Source organism: Momordica charantia (genome assembly GCF_013281855.1).
Source record: "Momordica charantia cultivar OHB3-1 chromosome 7 unlocalized genomic scaffold, Mcharantia_2.0 BLBB01000007.1, whole genome shotgun sequence".
Taxonomy (NCBI): domain Eukaryota; kingdom Viridiplantae; phylum Streptophyta; class Magnoliopsida; order Cucurbitales; family Cucurbitaceae; genus Momordica; species Momordica charantia.
In genome coordinates this window covers 15818085-15836117 of record NW_028275165.1, presented here as the reverse complement: position 1 = coordinate 15836117, position 18033 = coordinate 15818085, and the positions used below count along the sequence as shown (strand labels likewise).

The following is an 18033-nucleotide window of genomic DNA, read 5'->3' as shown; positions in this document are numbered from 1 at the left end:
TAGAACTCAAATCCCAAGAAAAACTAGGAATTGCGCCTGGTGCATTTTCCCAACATAGTGTGTTTTCCATGTTTTGCATCAAAACCAAGGTAGGAGACAAGGAGGTTGAGTTCTATTAAATTGTTTGTTCGTTAAAACCCCAAACAACAACATTTCACCACTATTTTCTTCCTAAATCACAATTGCATATTTGAACCATTTCACTGCATTACTTGATTTTGAAAAGCAACAAGTCGTTGAGGATTCGACCTTGGATTACTTCCGAGTATTACTTGTGACCGTGTGCGCTTGCACGAGTCTCTAATCTTTTTAAAGGTAGAGAAAGTCCCAATAGATCCTGAGATCATGGAAGCATGGTTAAGAAGCTTAAAAGAACTTATAGTCACTATTTATACTAACCAAGTGCATCTTCCTTTTCAATAGCTCAATCATAAGAACTCTAAAGTTTAAGCGTGCTTCACTTGGAGCAATATTTTAAGTAGGGACAGTCTTTACTCTTAAAAGTAGCTCAGATGTAGATGGTAGGCGCAACCAGATCGCAGGAGAATGTCAGGGCAATTAGGTGCTGAATCCAGTGTTTTCGAGGTGCAAGGTGCACCGCAAGACGACAAGCCCTTTGATCGCCTTGAGGCAAGAAGTGATACAAAGGTGACGCCCGATTGAAGCGAGACGCACCTTAATAAATAAGTAAAAAATATATATATAGTGCATAAATTACCTTAAAAAATCAATACCAAAATAGTAAATGTCAACAAGATACATAAAACAACCAAATTTTATAAGTTTAGTTCCAAATAAAGACAAGCAACATTGAGAAATTTTAGAGTTTGGAATAGAACAAAAGTAAATATAAGTGATCAAAGATCATCATCCTCATCTAAATCTAAATTCTCTTCATCTTGGACGTCCTCACAATCTTCCTTTTCCAATTCTTCTTCATTGGTGTCATCATCATCATCATCACTAACCACCACTTGCACTGATTTTCGAACTCTAGAAATTGTGGGAGTGAGAATAGCAGGCGACTTTCCTTTAGATATTGTATATGTTCTAGTTTGCCTTATGGGCTTTCCAACACCACTAGCCTCGGCTACATCTCCCCATGTGAGGTCATCATCATCAAAGACCAACTCATTTCCTTCTTGACCATCTTCTTCTTCGAGTGTTCCAATCAACCATTCATTACTTTCATCAATATGATCCAAAGAAATTGGATCAAGTTGGTCTTGTAGAGTGCAATACTCTTTAAGTGCTTGGTTATATTTTATATAAACCAAGTCATTAAGATGCTTTTGCTCTAACATGTTCCTCCTCTTGGAATGAATCTACAGAATTATTAATGAATGTAGAGTCAAAAGTGGATTTTTAAATCTTCAATTAACAATGGAAAAACCAAATTATTCTCACTTACATGTTAAAAAACACTCCAATTGCGTTCACAGCTAGAAGCAGTGCACGTTAGATTAAGGACTCTCATGGCTAACTTTCGTAAAATTGGAGCATTAACGTCATAAAGAGATCATCATGCAGCTATGCACATATTAAACAAATGATTTAGAATTTTAGTAGTTCAAACTTAAATATTTCTATTAAAACTAAATGTAAACTAATAAATAATGTCATTACCTATTGTTTTAACACCCCTCGTCCTTATTTCTACATTACTCGAAAACATACGTTTTGCTTCGTTGTACAATTATAATTCGATTGAACATTGAACTTGGTCTTCGATAGATGGTATTAATCGTTCCATAACTTTGATCAGACCATCCATGACCTTAGAATCTTGCATAATTCTCTCTTTGTTGTCATAGAAAAGAGATGGATTCAAATAATATCTGGCTGTATGTAAAGGCCGATGAAGTTGGCAATCCCACCTTTTATCAACAATCTCCTAAATCGATCTATATTTCGCCTCATTTCCATTAAAACCACTCTTAATAGCCTCTTTTGCCCTATCCATAGCTTCGTAAATATAACTCATAGCCAGTTTATCACCATCTACTAGCCTCAACACACGAACTAAAGGGTCGGATGCTTTCAAATCATACACAACTGAATTCCAAAAAGATGACATCATAACAGTTCCAGCTACTCTCTTCCCTTTTGGGTCCCTCGCCCATTTAGAGGTGGTCCATTTCTCAAAAATAAACATCTTCCTCAAATTGACTTTATTTTTGTGAATACTGGCTAAGGTTAAAAATGAAGTTGTGAAGCGAGTCACTGCTGGTCTTACCAATTCATGTTGGTTAGTAAATTCTCTCATCATGTTTAACACATACAAGTGGTTGTAAATAAAACTACTAAGTGCCACAGCCTTCCTAACATACCTTTTCACCTGCTCAATCTTTCCAATATCCTCCAAAATTAAATCTAGACAATGAGCAGCTCATGGTGTCCAATATAGATGAGGTCGTTTGGCTTCTAAAAGTTTTCCAACTAGGACATAGTTTGAGGCATTATCCGTCACAACTTGGACAACATTTTCTTCTCCAATCTTCTCCACCATGTCATCTAAGAGTTGAAAAATCTTTTCTCCAGTTTTGATGCATGAAGATGCATCGATGGATTCCATAAACAATGTTCCAATAGATGAATGAACTAAAAAGTTTATTAGTGTCCTGTCCCTCTTATCAGTCCACCCATCTGACATCAGCGAACAACCATTTCTTTTCCATTCTACCTCATGATTGCCCATCAGATTTTTTGTGTACTGTACTTCTTTTTTCAAATACGTTACTCGAGCTTCATGATAAGAGGCAGGTATCAAACCAGGGCCAAATTGCCCCACAGCTTCTAGCATCACTTAAAAACTTCTCAAGCGAATAGTATTTAGAGGAATACCTGCTTGATATATCCAACGCATGATGAATTGCACTGTAGCATCCCTCCCCTCTTTATCATATTTTTCAGTAATAGTTGATTGTTTCAACCTCTTCAATCGATTTCTATCATCAACAACTTTTCCACGATGTTGATAAACAAATTTATCAATTGGCCCCTTTGATCGCGGTGGTTTTAACACTGATGGACTACAATACTTACTACTTCCTCCTCCACTCCCTCTTCATCTCCCTCTCCCTCTCCCACCCATACTACTCACATTATCACTTGTGTTTATTCTTGTTTGATTGTTCATTGGGGTTGATGTCGATCCACTACCACTACCACCAACTACTTCCATCTCATCTTCCTCATCTTCTTCGATTAAAGTTTAATCTTCATACGTTGGGAGGGCATTACTCTCTTCCCTTCTTACTTGTGTTCTTGTTTGATACTCCTTTAATTCTTCTCTCACATTAGTTGGACATTTCAAACATGCCTTTACATTTCGATTTCCCCCAACCAAATGGTTTGTTGCTCGGCAAACTCCACCCTTAGTAATTTTTTCACAAAACATGCATTTGCACGTGTTTATATCTTTCGGATCATCCAATATGATGTATTGCCAACCGGGATGCTTGCATTTGTTTCCACCTTCTTCCATCCTAATATAATTGAAATTTGGAAGATAAAAAAATAAAAAAATAAGTAAGTAAGTAAAGGAAAGAGTCACTGTGAAGTGTGAAGAAAGCCAAAGATTTAGAAAACATTTGTGTGAAATGAAAGAGAGGAAAAGAAAAGGAATAAATGAGATATAAGAAATTAAAAAAAATAATAAAAAAGAAAAAGAAGAAGAACCTATGAAAGTCGGAGTGAGCGGCGGCAGCAACGGATGAGGAGGACGCGGCTGCGACGGTAGCAGACAGTGGCGACGGTTGAAGACAGTGTCGACAGCGATGGCCGGAGATATCGAGCGACGGCCGACGGAGATTGGTGGTGGTGAAGCCCGTGAAGGTGAATATCGAGAGAGAAGGGAGGCAGAGATAGGGTTCGGTCGCGCAGGGGAGGGTGTTTTAAAAAAACACATTAAAAATTAAAAAAATAATAATAAATAAGGCAGATCGCCCCCTTGAAGGAGGTGATCGCCTTGCCTTAGGCGACAGGCGCGCCAAGGCGCCCAAAGGCGAGCGCCCGATTGAAGGTGCTCGCCTGGGCACCTTACAAGACGCACCTGGGCGAAAATGCCTCGCCTCTCGCCTGAGGCGAGCGCCCAAGTGCACCTCGAAAACACTGGCTGAATCCTAAGCTTGAGGCATTACATTGAATCTCCTTAAAGAGGGTGAGATCTCCGCGCCTCAACCTAATTAGTTAGGTGTTTGTGATATGAATCTCCAACAACGCAAATTCAAACCAATCATTATGCCACAAGGTTCGGTTATTAGAGCTAGGAGCTAGGAGCTAAAAGACATCAAGAAGAATTGAATGATCACTTTCAAGCTAAGTTGTTCAAACTTGGTAAAGAGTTGCATCTATTTAAGCTTGTTAAGGCACTTTTTCATCCAAGAAACTTAATGAATCTACAAATCCAAATTCATTCTCATATTTAATGCATTATGTACCATTTATATTCATGTATTTTCATTTAATAAGGTTCATGTATGGATTTGTCAGGGTGGCTATTAGATGCCAAACACTTAGTGTTTAACTCCTTTACAACCTGGTAAGAATGCAGTTGGATGCAAGTGGGTATACCGCATTAAACGCAATCTTGATGGAAGTATTGCTCGTTATAAGGCGAGACTTGTTGCTAAGGGATATCATAAAGACAAAAGGTGTGGACTTTGATGAGACGTTTAGTCCCATAGTTAAGAAGCCTAGGTTTGTATTATCCTATATTTGGCTGTCCAGTTTGGTTGGAAACTTCGTCAACTAGATGTTAAAAATACTTTTCATCATGGTGAATTGCAAGAGGAAGTTTATATGCAGCAACCTCAAAGTTTTGTTGATTCTACCGAGTCTACTCATGTTTTCGTCTTATTAAGTCGCTATATGGTCTAAAACAAGTACCTCATGCTTGGTTCAATTATTTTACCTCTCATTTATTGAATCTCGGTTTTGTGGCTTCCTATGCTGATTCTTCTCTATTTGTTCGTAATTTGGATGGGTCATTTACTTGCTTCTTTACGTCGATGACATTATTATAACTGGGACTAGCCAAAAGCTATATTGATTCTCTTATTACTCAGTTGCGACATCAGTTTGATAGGACTGATTTAGGTTAGTTAAAATACTTTCTTGGTCTTGAAGTTTCTATTTTGAATGATGGGTTTTTTTTGTTAATCAAGTTAAGTATATCAAGGATGTTTTGTTGAAATATGGTATGCTTTCTACCAAGTCTTGTTCTACTCCTGTCAGTTTATTGAAGTTTACAAATACTGGACAACACCTTGCTGTCTTGAAGACACTCGTAATTATAGAAGATTAATTGGATCACTTCATTATCTCACTTTTACAAGGTCTGATATAGCCTTTGTGTTGGTAAACTTTCTCAATTCATGAATGCTCTCCTTGATTCACATTTAGTGACTGCTAAATAGGTCCATCGATATCTTATTGGTACTTTGCATCTTGGCGTTTTATTTCAACAGGGGCAGATTGATAGCACACTGAGCTGCATTTCATGAGATTTATATTGAAATTATTTGTTAGTTTTCGTTTTTTGATGACAAATTTAAGCACATAAGATATATTTTGTAGGAATAAAGTATGCAAGTATATAGCACATAAGATTTCTTTCGTCTCAATGCTTTCTCTGATTCCGATTGGGCTGGTGACTCTATTAATACGTTCTACATCCGGTTTTGTGGTTTTTCTTGGACCCAATCCTATATCTTGGGATCCAAGAAACAAATCACTGTTTCAAGGAGTTCAACCGAAGCAGAATATCGATCACTTGCATACACGGTTGTTGAATTATTTTGGCTTCAGCATTCTTAAACTAACAATCCGATTTTTCATGGCCGAACTAAAAAGGTTGAAATCGAGTTTCATTTTGTTCAAGAACGTGTTGTGCAGAAAGATTTTGATCTTCGTTATGTTTCTAGTACTCAGCAGCTTGCTGACCTCTTCACCAAGCCTCATACAAGTGATCACCTGCTTTATTTTCGATCCAAACTTCAGCTTAAATCTGCTTGGGGAGATAATGACTGTAGTTACTCATTGTTGTACAGTTAGTTAAATAGGTTTTGTGCTCTTATCGTTATTAATAGAGCACTATCTCTCTAGGTATTAAGATATTGTTACACTTTGAATCTCCAATTCTTCCCTCCCGAGTTTTGGTAGGTCTTATATGGGACGAGGTCTTAATAGGTCCATGGACTTGGGGCACAATCTCTTTATTGGTTTAGTACAATTATTTAATGTCATCGGACGGCCATAAAAGAGACACGTGACATAATTTGATTCGCTGATTTTAAAATTAATTTAGGACACGTATAATTTTATGATTAGTCATAAATATAATTTTAAATTGTAACATAACAATTTCTCCAGCAGGAGGATTTATATGAGTGAAATACTAAGAAATGGGCCCCCAAGTCCCTGACCCCTTGTGTAGGTGCCTTGACCCCTTGTGTAGGTGCCTCGTCAAACTTGAATGGATGCAGTTTTTCCCCAACACCTTAACTTGGAAGCGATCAATTCAATACTTATTGGTGTCTTTTAGCTCCTAGTTTATAGCTCTTATGATTGGACCTTGTGGCATGATTATTGATTCTTTTTTTTAGGAAAAGAATTACGAGATAGGGGAAGCTATTGTGAAGCCTAGAGAGGCGGAAGCGGCAAATCGCTTTTACCGAGTTCCCCAACAGCAGCTGCTGCGTAGACCATGGCTCCAACCAGAGTGGTACATTTTTATGTTGTTAATGTCTCTAAATGATATTTTTTTTCAAATAATAATTTATTACATACAAATACTAATTTTATGTTCTAAGATATCGTAGGCTTGAATACTCCAATTTCATAGAAATGAAAAGTAATTGAAGATTGACCAATAGACAAAAATAAAATATTTATTAAAAAATAGGTTAAATTATCAAATTATTTTTAAGAGTAATTTTAAGAGTGTTTGAACTCACAAATCATTCACTGTTACTGTATTGAATACGTAACACGTTTCTATTTATCTAACAACGAATTAAGTAAAAGATAAAAGTGAGAAGGAGAGGGTTCTTGGGTGAGTAAAAAATATTCACCAAGAGTAAGTGAGATTTAAGCGAAATTATAAGAATTAAATTGGATTTTTTTTAAAGATAAATTTGCAAATTTCCCTTTAGATCCTCGTCTTCCTCGTTGAGCAATCAAGTGACATGGAGAGAGTCTCATTTATATTATTTTTCAATTATTGAAATTAAGCTTGCGTAAACATAATTATTATATGAAATATATTATCCTACAGATAATTACATTCGCTGAAAAAGTCAATAATCATATTTGATATTTCAATAATTATAAGAAAACATAAACATCAAAATATAAATATAAACAAACAAATATAAAAAAACAAACAAAATAAACAAATTTAAAAAAATATTAAAATGTAGAAAAGACTCAAACAAAGATAACATCCCTGGAAAGGGTCACGCGTCGCCAACAAACAAGAAACAAATAAAACATCAAAGCTTTTAAAGTCATGTCTACGAGAAATTGTGATTTATGACCCCTTCAATAATTCATTTTGGATTTTTGATACATTCAAAAAAAAAAAAAAAACTAGTTTGTGACCTCACTCCACTTATTATTTTTTTTACCCCTTTCATTATTTTTAAATATGAAATTATTGTGGTACCCTCATGTTTCAAAATCAATCATCTCTCATTAACAAATTTCTTTTGGATCTTTATTCCCTCCACAAATTTCTTATAATAATCCATTACAAACTTAAAAAATCTAACTTTTAAACTTGAAAAATCAATTACGAATAAAAAAAAATCTAACTCAAATAGTTAATTAAAAATTTAATATGGAAAAAATCAATAAAAAAAAAGTTGAAATTACAAAATGAAATATTGTACATAATTACATAAGATTTGTCTGGATTTAATTAAAAAAACAAAGTCAAGGTTTCATTAATTACAAATAGGGCGAAGAGGGGAGGGAAGAGAGAAAGAAAGAAAGAAAAAAAACTGGACTGATTGTCCTGGATCCCAGTCCAGGATTGCAGTTTTTTTTATATACCAGGGGATAGCAGTTTCAGTTTTTTTTTTAAAAATATCAGTGCATGGATTGGTGGAGGGAATGGGAAGAATTTTACCCAAAAAAAAAGAAAAGATATTTTGATAATTTTACACTGATAAAAAGTGGAAAATGATCCCAAATTAGAATGGTAGGGATCACAAATTAGATTTTTTTAGAAATTGATCTAAAATCTAAATGAGTTATATAATGAGACTAGAATCCTCAATTTACTCATGTCTATATAGTTGTTAAATTTTAAAAAATTTAAAATAGGTACTTAAATTTAAAAAGTAGGTGTATTAAGTCTCTTACATTTTTTTTTCTCCTAGTTTCAAATAATTACTAAGGTATAGGTATACAATCTGTGTTTTTAGATTCAATAATTGATATTTGGTAGATTTCTTTTTTAATTTTATGATGAAATTTTAAAAATAATATTTTTGATGTTTTCCAAATTTTAAATTTATTTTAAATTCGATTTGGGAATATCAAATACAACTTGATTTTTTTAATGTTATGAACTTTGGATTTTATACTTTAAAATTTATTACCATTTTTTTCTATTTAAGTATAACAAATTATAAATACGAAAGTTTGAATCTCCTATGTCAAGAATAGAAGTAGGTATCAATTATATACTCATTTTAAAGTTATAAAATTTTTGTTGAACCTCTCACTTTGTGTCTAATATATAGAAAGAGCTATTTTAATTTTATTTTTTAAAGTTTCGGATATAAATCTTTAGATTTTTTTTTAATTTTAAACGAAATAAAGTTGGTTTGAAATAGAAACTTATTAAAAAATAATACTTTTTTGATGAATTGACGACCATGTGATGTTCAGCATTTGGTCGTAAGTTTCAACCGATGCATTATGTACCTTTAATATGATTCAAATAAGTTTGCAAGTCAGCATTTTTTTTAAAAAAATCCATAAATCTTTTTGTATTTTGTTTTTTTTTTTTTTGTCTTTTGTCGTTTTTTTTTTCCTTTTTTTAATTTAATATCCTTGTTCTTCTAGCAACGCTTGCAAATTTAAATATTAATATTGCTGACTTCTGATGATTCTTCCTCAAGCAATTGCAATGGTGAACGAGAGAGCAGAGGACCGAGTCAGGTCTCTCGCGAAAGTGATTTTGTTATCCATTCCATTATGTATTCAGATCATCAGCTCCGCCCTTCCCTCAAATCCATGGCTACGGAAGAATCTCTGTACTCTGATCGATTCAGCCCCTGATTCAACGGATTCTCCAGAGGGATAAAATAACGAAGTGAACTGAGGAATTTGCCCTTCTGCTGAAAGAAGATTGTTCGCTGTAGTGGCTGATTTTGTGTTCTTTCAGAAGTCGATAGAAATTGATTTACTCTACAGGGATTATGGATAGTGGTGGCGGAAATTCTGCGATGAATGGCGTTGACGATGTGGTTTATGTGGCTGTAGGAAAAGATATAAAGGAGTGCAAATTGAATTTGGTCTATGCTGCACAGAACTCAGGCGGGAGGAGGATTTGCATCCTCCATATTCATGAGCCACCAAAGATGATTCGAATCTGTAAGCTCGCTCACAAATTTTAACACGTTTGACTTTTCCTTTTTGTGGACGGCATCGATTGAATACCCAGAAAGTTGGATATTCAAGAGTAAATTAGAAGTTGTTAAAGGCTAATTTAGTATTGTAAGTTATCATATATCATATTAGGATCTTTTCTATGTTCAACTTTTTCATTCACTAAAATACTATTCATACCACATGGTTTAGTTTTGGCATGAATTGGAGTATTTGTTAGAAATGTTTGGGACTTTTTTACTGATTATATAGCAATCTTGAATTTGAGATAATGGCTAGAGGTTGTTTGTTGTTGGTAGCTTGTTGAAAACACCTGATTAATTATCCTGAACTCTCTCTTTCATGTATTAAGCGGGAAAAAAAGTTCCAGCAAGTTCTATGAAAGAAGAGGAAGTAAATGCTTGCCGAGAACTTGAAAGGCAGGATATTCATAAGATTCTTGACGGGTTCCTCCTCCTCTGTCGTGTAGCTGGGGTGCGTCCCTTGTTAGCTCTCTCTTTCAATACACTTTCATTGTTCATTGAACTAAATTGGGGTTTAAGATGCATTTTTACTTTATGCAACTATTGGGCATCAGTTAAGACAATAGTTAGGCAGCCTAGATATACAATATTAGTTATGATAAGTCATTAATCATTTTTGCGCTTTCTGTTGATATAGATAATCAAAATGGGTTGTACATAAGGAATGCTTTCAAATTTCATTTGGGATTGGTTCTATTTGTTCTACTAATTCATTAATGTTTTACTACAGGCTCGGGCAGAGAAACTTTATTTTGAATCAGACAAAATTAAGGAGGGACTTGTTAAACTCATCTCGCTTTGTGGAATTAGAAAGCTTGTTATGGGTGCAGCAGCAGATAAGCATTATTCAACGTACATTCCAGCTTCTTACATTCTGTTTATTCCATGTATATGTGCTTAAAATAAGGGTGCTCTTTTTATGTTCATTAATTTTTCTGTTGTGTGCATTTTCCAAATGATGGTTGAAAACACAAGTTAAGAGCTTGAGGGGAGATGAAAATAAATGTATTTGATATTAATTAAAGAAAATTAAGATAATATGAGTAGAAAAGATTTGGTTCGGATAAATATAACATTACGTCACTTAGTTAATAGTCATTTTGATATAGCAGTCAGTAGATCAAGTGAGAGAGAGATGATAGCTATTTAGTTTCCTTTTCAACAGGATATATCGTTATTAGTTATTATTGTTGTGGTGGTATTGCATTTTCTTTATCACTTCAACAATATTGCAGATTCCTAGGGGCTTAATCATTGTGGGGTTATCAGTGTTTTTTCTTTTTTCTTTTTTGTTTTAATAAATGGGAGTCAGAGCTTTGCTCCCCTATACCCAGGGGGCACTCGTGCCTGCCCCAAAGCCCGAACCCGGGAAAAATCAAAAGTTTTTAGTATTAAGTTCACCAGAAGGTTCGAATCTGAGATCTCTAAGCCAGGATGATCAAGAGACCCCAAGTCCTTGCTAATTGGGCTGCCCCTTGGAGTTGTGGGGTTATCAGTATTAGTGATGAGGAAGTAGTGTGATGTCTGATAGTTGTCAACTAAATGGAGGATTATATAGAACATGTATTCAATGATTGTTTATCTTCTTTGGTGTTGCAGAAGAATGAAGAAAATCCGGTCTAGGAAAGCTATGTATGTTCACCTGAAAGCACCAGCTTTCTGTCAAATTCAATTTGTTTGCAAAGGGATGCTAATTCGCATTAGGTTTGTTGCTCTCACTCTTGATCTGTTTTTCATACTTTTACTGCATCGCATATTGACATGGGCATTGACCTTAATGGATCTATGTACTGGATATGACATCAATTCCTGAATGAGGAAACTTCTTGTCCTTAATTTACATGTGGATCTATGGTTAATAGTCAATCCTTAGGCCAACATGGCCAATAGTTTAGCAGGAGATATATGGAGCTGTTATGGCCTGCATACTTGTTTGTTGTTTAAGATTGCAGATTCAGTTATCCGACACTGATACAAATATTGTATACAAATTTAAAGGGAAGCTTGTCCACGAGAAGCTCATGCAAATATCCCACTGCCATTGCCATTGCCATTGCCACAGACACAGAACATCATCAATGGTGCAAGTTGGAGATCAGTGCAGTCTGGCCAATCCAATGGGAGCAGAGGAGACACTCCATCAATTGTTCTGGAGACGCGTTCGATTTCGAATAGTATGTTGGATGCTGGATCTTGGAGCCCTTTTGAGCATCCATATTCTACAAGTTCTTGTAGTGGGTGTATAAATGTCCCATCTTCAAGGACTGAGGAAGATGAGTATGGACTAGGATTAAATTTGCCTCTTCAGATGAAAGATCTCACTCCTAACTTATATTCCCCCAATTTGTTGGTATGCTCCAGAGTATCAGCTTTTTAAATTTTTAATAGAACAAATGTGGTGGTGTGGGAATTTAAATCTCTGATATCAAAGAAATGAGGAGATGTTTTTACCGCTAAGCTATGTTCATACTGGCCTCCTGAATATCAATTTAGACATTTCTTATATATTTTACATTCAAAATTTGAGCATTGAACCTACAAGTGATTTTTTATTTTGGCCTTGCTATTTTTCAGGGATTCGAGCAAGATGAAAGTGTTGATGACAGTCTTTATATTCGACTTGAACAAGCAATAACTGATGCTGCAAATGCCAAGCGAGAAGCCTTTAAAGAGGCAACGAGGCGAATAAAAGCTGAAAAAGAACTTGGCGATGCTATTCGCAGGGTAATTCTGTTGTCAATTGTCATGTAGTCAGATCTGGGCTCTATTCATTTATGTAGATAATGCACTACCACTTGACTCTATACGTGGGTGTTAAGGATGAATAAACATGGGTTTGGTAAATTTAATTCAAATATGGATATCTCAACACTCCTCGTCTTTACTCGTGGATTTGGATAATAGCACAAGGCCTAACGACTGGAAATCATTATAAATAGGGAGGAAACATTAATGCACGGATTCGAATACGGGAGCTCCTGCTCTGATATCATGTTAAGGATAAATAAACCACCATTCAACCCAAAAGCTTAAGCTGATGGGTTGGGTAACTTTAATTCATATATGGATATCTCAACATTGGGAACTGTACTCTTTTAGATAATTAGATAATATTAATCTTGGATTTGGGTGTTCTTATTGCATCAAGTTGTAGTCAGCAACATTATGATCTCATATGATTATCATCGAATAAACAGGTTAAAGATTCTGAAGCCTTATATGCTGGAGAGTCCAGAGAAAGGAAAGAAATTGAAGCAGCACTGTCCAAAGAAAGAGGAGAACTTGACAATGTGAAGAACCAAGTAAATGAAATGATGGAGGAGCTTCAAATCGCCCGAAACAAGGGACTAAAGTTAGAGAACCAAATTGCAGAATCTGATCTGATGGTGAAGGAGTTGGAGAAGAAGATTCTCTCAGCCATTGAGCTGCTGCATAATTACAAAAACGATCGAGATGAGTTACTGAGGCAGCGGGACGAAGCACTCAAAGAAGTGGAGGACATGAGGACTAGACAAGAAGATGCCACAGGTGAACATAGCGCTCAATTATTCTCTGAGTTCTCATTCTCAGAAATTGCAGAAGCAACCAGGAAATTTGATCCCTCCCTTAAGATTGGAGACAGTACACATGGGATTATTTATAAAGGTCTGCTATATAACACTGAGGTTGCCATAAAAATGCTTCGTTCTCATAGCCTGCAGAACCCACTAGCGTTTCGACGCGAGGTACGAAAGGCCTGGATCCCTTTTATATCTTGAATAATATTTAGGTACTTATTAGTCATTAGGTATTTCTTACTAACTACCACTAAAAAATTGATAGCTAAAAGAGATGAATACATCATGGAAGAGAGAGACAACAAATATTTTCTTTTCTTAAAAATAATAAATAGTTGTCAAATTTTTAATGGTGGTAAGTTGGAGGATACCTACCGACCAATAAGCACTTAAGTATTATTCTTTCATCTTTACGATGAATTAAACTATTTAGGGTGATTTTGAGATGACTTTTAAAAGAATAAAATGTGCCTTTAGCCCCCATTTAAAATACTTTCTAAAATTTTTATAGTATTTAATTAGGTAAACACAAGTAATTTTGAATATTCTAAAGGTACTTCTACTTATTTTGGACCGTTAGAGTATAGATATTAGTATATTTTATACTTGTATTAATATTAATTTGTCATTTACCTTCTTCTTATAGGATTAGGTCAACCTTGTATATTTGTCTATATATATAGACTTTAATAATGAGAATACATCACATTGAATTCTCTCCAACCTTAGTCTCTACATGGTATCAGAGCTCTAGGTTTCTTGCCCATTAGGGTTTTGTGCCCATTAGGGTTTTGTGCCCATTAGGGTTTTGATGCTCATTAGGGTTTTGTGACCATTAGGGTTTTGTCCCTTAGGGTTTTGTTCATTGCTATCCAACTCAACTCACTATTACTGTCGTCGCCTCCGCCGACCGACGCTGTTTGTTGATTCGCCAGTGCTGTTGTTTTCTGATTGCTGTTCGTGGGTTTCGTCTCGCCGCCAATCGCCGTCGCCGTCGCCGTCGCCGTTTGCTTTTGTCACCGCCAATCGCCACCCGTTGCCTTCGCCCTTCTGGTTGTCGTGGGATAGCACTTAGGGTTTCTTGTTTCAGAAAACATCTAATCCGATTTGGTTCCAGTAGTTTGATTCATCTATTTTGTTTGGTTCGGGTGGTTTGGTCTGGTTCTGTCGTTTTGTTCAAATAAGTTCGTTTGTTTGTTATGACTGAGAAGAAATCAATCGTAACTTCTGAGGTGATCCCAGTGATATCAAAAATCACAGAACACAAATTGAATGGAGCACGAATAGATTATTTGTCTAACAAGTTGGGCATGATCAATATATATGCACCAACTTGAGGGGGAGTGTTAGAGTATAGATATTAGTATATTTTATATTCTTGTATTAATATTAATTTGTCATTTACCTTCTCCTTATAGGATTAGGTCAACTTTGTATATTTGTCTATATATATAGACTTTAATAATGAGAACACATCACATTGGATTCTCTCCAACCTTAGTCTCTACATGGGCCAAAAGCACTTTTGTCATGACCAAAAGTACTTCCCACTCAAAAACATCATATTTGGGAGTGATTTAACGGTACTCAAGGAAAACGTCAAAAGCATGTAAAATGCTTTGTGAGAGAGCACTTGTAGAGTGGTAGCCCAAGTGCTTGTCGAGGAAGTACTTAAAAATCACTTTTTAAGAGAGCAAAACCAATCAAAGCACATTTGTTAAGAGCACTTTCAAATACACCCTAAAATACACTTCAAATACTTTTAGGATTAGTGTTTCTTTCAAAATTGCTTACAGAAGAAACGCTCACACTTTAAAATATATTTTTTTTTTCTGAAATCACCTCAAACTTACCCTTATTGTTGAGTTTTTCTTTTTTTAATAATCGTGAGTATTTGGGCCAGCTTGTCCGTACCTCAACTAATCTCACGAGACAACTGTCTGACCCTACTACATTTGGTTGCCATGAAACACATAGGATATTAATTCCCAGGTAGATGGTCACCATTATCAGGTATTTTTGCAACCTACAAATCCTACTTTGAGTGCTACAACTTCATCAAATGCATATTTGGTGGGCATGGATATTAATCTAGACAATAAATTGATGTTAATAATTTTTTAGAAATATATCTCAAGAAGAAATTAATTAAAAATAGCAAGTATTAACTAATATTTATTATATTTTTGTGTATGCATGTTATATGTTAAGGTGTAGTTTCTAGGCTAGGCACTTATTTTGATTTTAATTAAGATCGTATCTTTGCTCAATTAACATTAGAAGTTTGGAATTCTCATATCATATCAAGTCAATTTCAAATTTAAGTGAATTGAACGTATATTTTATGGTATATGCTAGGTTGATGTGTTGAATAAGTTGAGACATCCAAATATTATGACGCTCATTGGAGCTTGCTCGGAGTCTTGCATTCTTGTTTATGACTATTTCGCCAATGGAAGCCTAGAAGATAGGCTAGCCTGCAAGGACAATTCTTCCCCATTATCATGGAAAACTCGAATACGCATTGCCACACAGTTATGCTCAGCCCTTGTATTTCTTCACACAAACAAACTCTGCAGGGTTATTCACTGCGACTTGAATCCTGCTAATATACTACTAGATGGCAACTACATTCCCAAACTTGCAGGATTTGGCAATTGTCATTTTTTACCTAACGATGAAACTACATCTGTCAGAGCTGACATAGAGAGCAACCATGAGTCTCCGCTCACAACAAAGTTGGACGTTTTTTCATTTGGCATAGTATTGTTAAGGTTGTTAACAGGAAAATCAGACATGATGATAAAATTATTACATGAGGTTCAATTTGCCATAGATGGCCGAAAATTGAAAGATGTATTGGATCCACGAGCCGGGGACTGGCCGTTCGTGCAAGCCGAACAGTTGGCCCAATTGGCATTTAGGTGTTGCAATACAAATAGTATGAAAAGGCCAGACCTTGCGTCTGACGTGTGGAGAGTACTTGAGCCAATGAGGGCTTCTTGTGGAGTTTCACTATCAGTATGCCTAGGCTCTGGGGAGCAACAACTGCAACCTCCTCCTTATTTCATATGCCCCATTTTTCAAGTAAGTTTTATTATTACCTTAAGCCTCTCTCTCGGTTTTCTCATAATTCTTGCTTTGATGATGGTGTTTTAGTTAAAGGATATGTAATTGTTGTAAATGCAAGTTTCTGAACTGTTTCATGTATATCTCTTTGCATATTCTTTTCATTGATGGAACCTCCTAGCTAAAGTTGAGTTGATTTTCTGGCCTTTCTTATTATTCACATCGTTCCTCAATACAGTTCTTTATGGGATCCTGGTTAAATACATTGTTGGTCTCGAGTTTTCCATCCATTTTTTCAGTTTAGTCCTTGAACTTGTAAGAATTTTTCTATTTCGGTCACTAGACTTTGATCATAAATCTTTAAGAATCTCATTTTTAGTTTAATTTATTTAGAAGTGGTTTAACATCATTCATTATACCTTATCATTTTTTCACGGTAGAGACAACATGTGGAGCTGAATGAAAATTAAATGATAAAGTTGTTGAAGGATTAAAATAGGGAGGGGTTAAAAGTTTAGAGATTAAAATAGAAAAATCTTAGTTATTGGCTGGGAAATACACATCTTCTATGTACATTATTCTTCTTTGCACCCACACCTCTGATGGATTGATATTTCATTCCTTCCATTGGCAAATATTCAGGAAGTCATGGAGGATCCTCATGTGGCAGCCGACGGGTTCACCTACGAGGCGGAGGCATTGAGAGGATGGTTGGACAGTGGGCATGACACTTCGCCAATGACGAACCTTAGGCTCGACCACCGAAACCTCGTCCCTAACCGTGCTCTTCGTTCTGCAATTCAGGAATGGTTGCACCAGCCCCAGTAGTAAGCCCATTGATTCATTTTTGTGTTGGTTTTGTGTTTCTGTTTCCATATAGTTAATCTCTGCCATTACAGAAGTAGGGGAAAAAGAAAAGGAAGAGATAGAGTGAAAGAGTGGAAGGGAAACAGTAGATATGTAGGTCCTGTTCGGTAATGATTTCGTTTTTAGTTTTCTATTTTTAAAAATTATGCTTATTTCCTCTTAATTTCCTTGAAAACACATTTAAATTCTTACTCAAATATCAAAAAATAAAATGGGTTGTTAATACTTACTTTATTTAGATTTTGAAAACACTTTTAAAAGATACATAACACAGCAAAGAAACATATAAGTGGAAGTAGTGTTTATAATTAAAATTTTCAAAAACAGAAAACTAAAAACTAAATGGTTACCAAACGGGACCGTGAAAAAATAAACGAGATATGGAAAAAGGAAATGGGGCTGGTAAAGAATCTGTTTTCCTTTTTGTTTGTGGTGGGTTCCTAAAGTTTGGAGAATGAATCTGCTACCATATCCTTTTCCTGTTGGGTTGCAGTAATATAGAAAAAGTGTGAATATATATATATATATATACGTAAATAAAAATGTGTGTGTATAATCTGTTGCTTGTATTTGATTTGATTTGATGACTTAAATTCCAGGCAAGTTGGTCATTAGCAAGTGCTATTTCAGACAAATCCTTTTCACCTTCTATCAAGTTAAATCAGTCATTGAATGTTGGCTTTTTTTTTTCTTTTTTAAATATCATTTTTAACTCTTATTTGGCAAGTTGCATCCATTTTTATTCCAGAATTTTATCAAATTCACCTTAGATTTGGATAAATATTACAATTTTCATCTAACTTTGAAAAGGTGTTGCAATTTTGTTTCAACTCAAGTCTCGTGCCTACTAAGTATTAAGTTCATTGATGGTTTCAATATTGTATTGGTTATCG

The 18033-nt window shown here is 35.2% G+C and overlaps 1 protein-coding gene and 1 pseudogene across 2 annotated transcripts; one reads left to right on the top strand and one right to left on the bottom strand.

Moving 5' to 3' along the window:
• Nucleotides 1-857: 857 nt before the first annotated feature.
• LOC148210445 (uncharacterized) lies at nt 858-1477 on the bottom strand (annotated as a pseudogene).
• A 7621-nt stretch (nt 1478-9098) lies between these two features.
• Nucleotides 9099-17813, top strand: LOC111024334 (U-box domain-containing protein 33). 2 transcript variants are annotated; one of them, XM_022301985.2, is made up of 9 exons: nt 9099-9609; nt 9977-10098; nt 10378-10499; nt 11247-11351; nt 11646-11997; nt 12222-12371; nt 12845-13372; nt 15563-16291; nt 16916-17813. In XM_022301985.2, the coding sequence occupies exons 1-9, from the start codon at nt 9435-9437 to the stop codon at nt 17099-17101; spliced, it is 2469 nt and encodes an 822-aa protein (XP_022157677.1). In that variant the 5' UTR covers nt 9099-9434; the 3' UTR covers nt 17102-17813. The 2 variants fall into 2 exon arrangements, with proteins under 2 accessions (XP_022157677.1, XP_087982922.1); XM_088126796.1 differs by lacking the exon at nt 9977-10098 and having other exon boundaries at nt 9478-9609.
• Nucleotides 17814-18033: the final 220 nt, after the last annotated feature.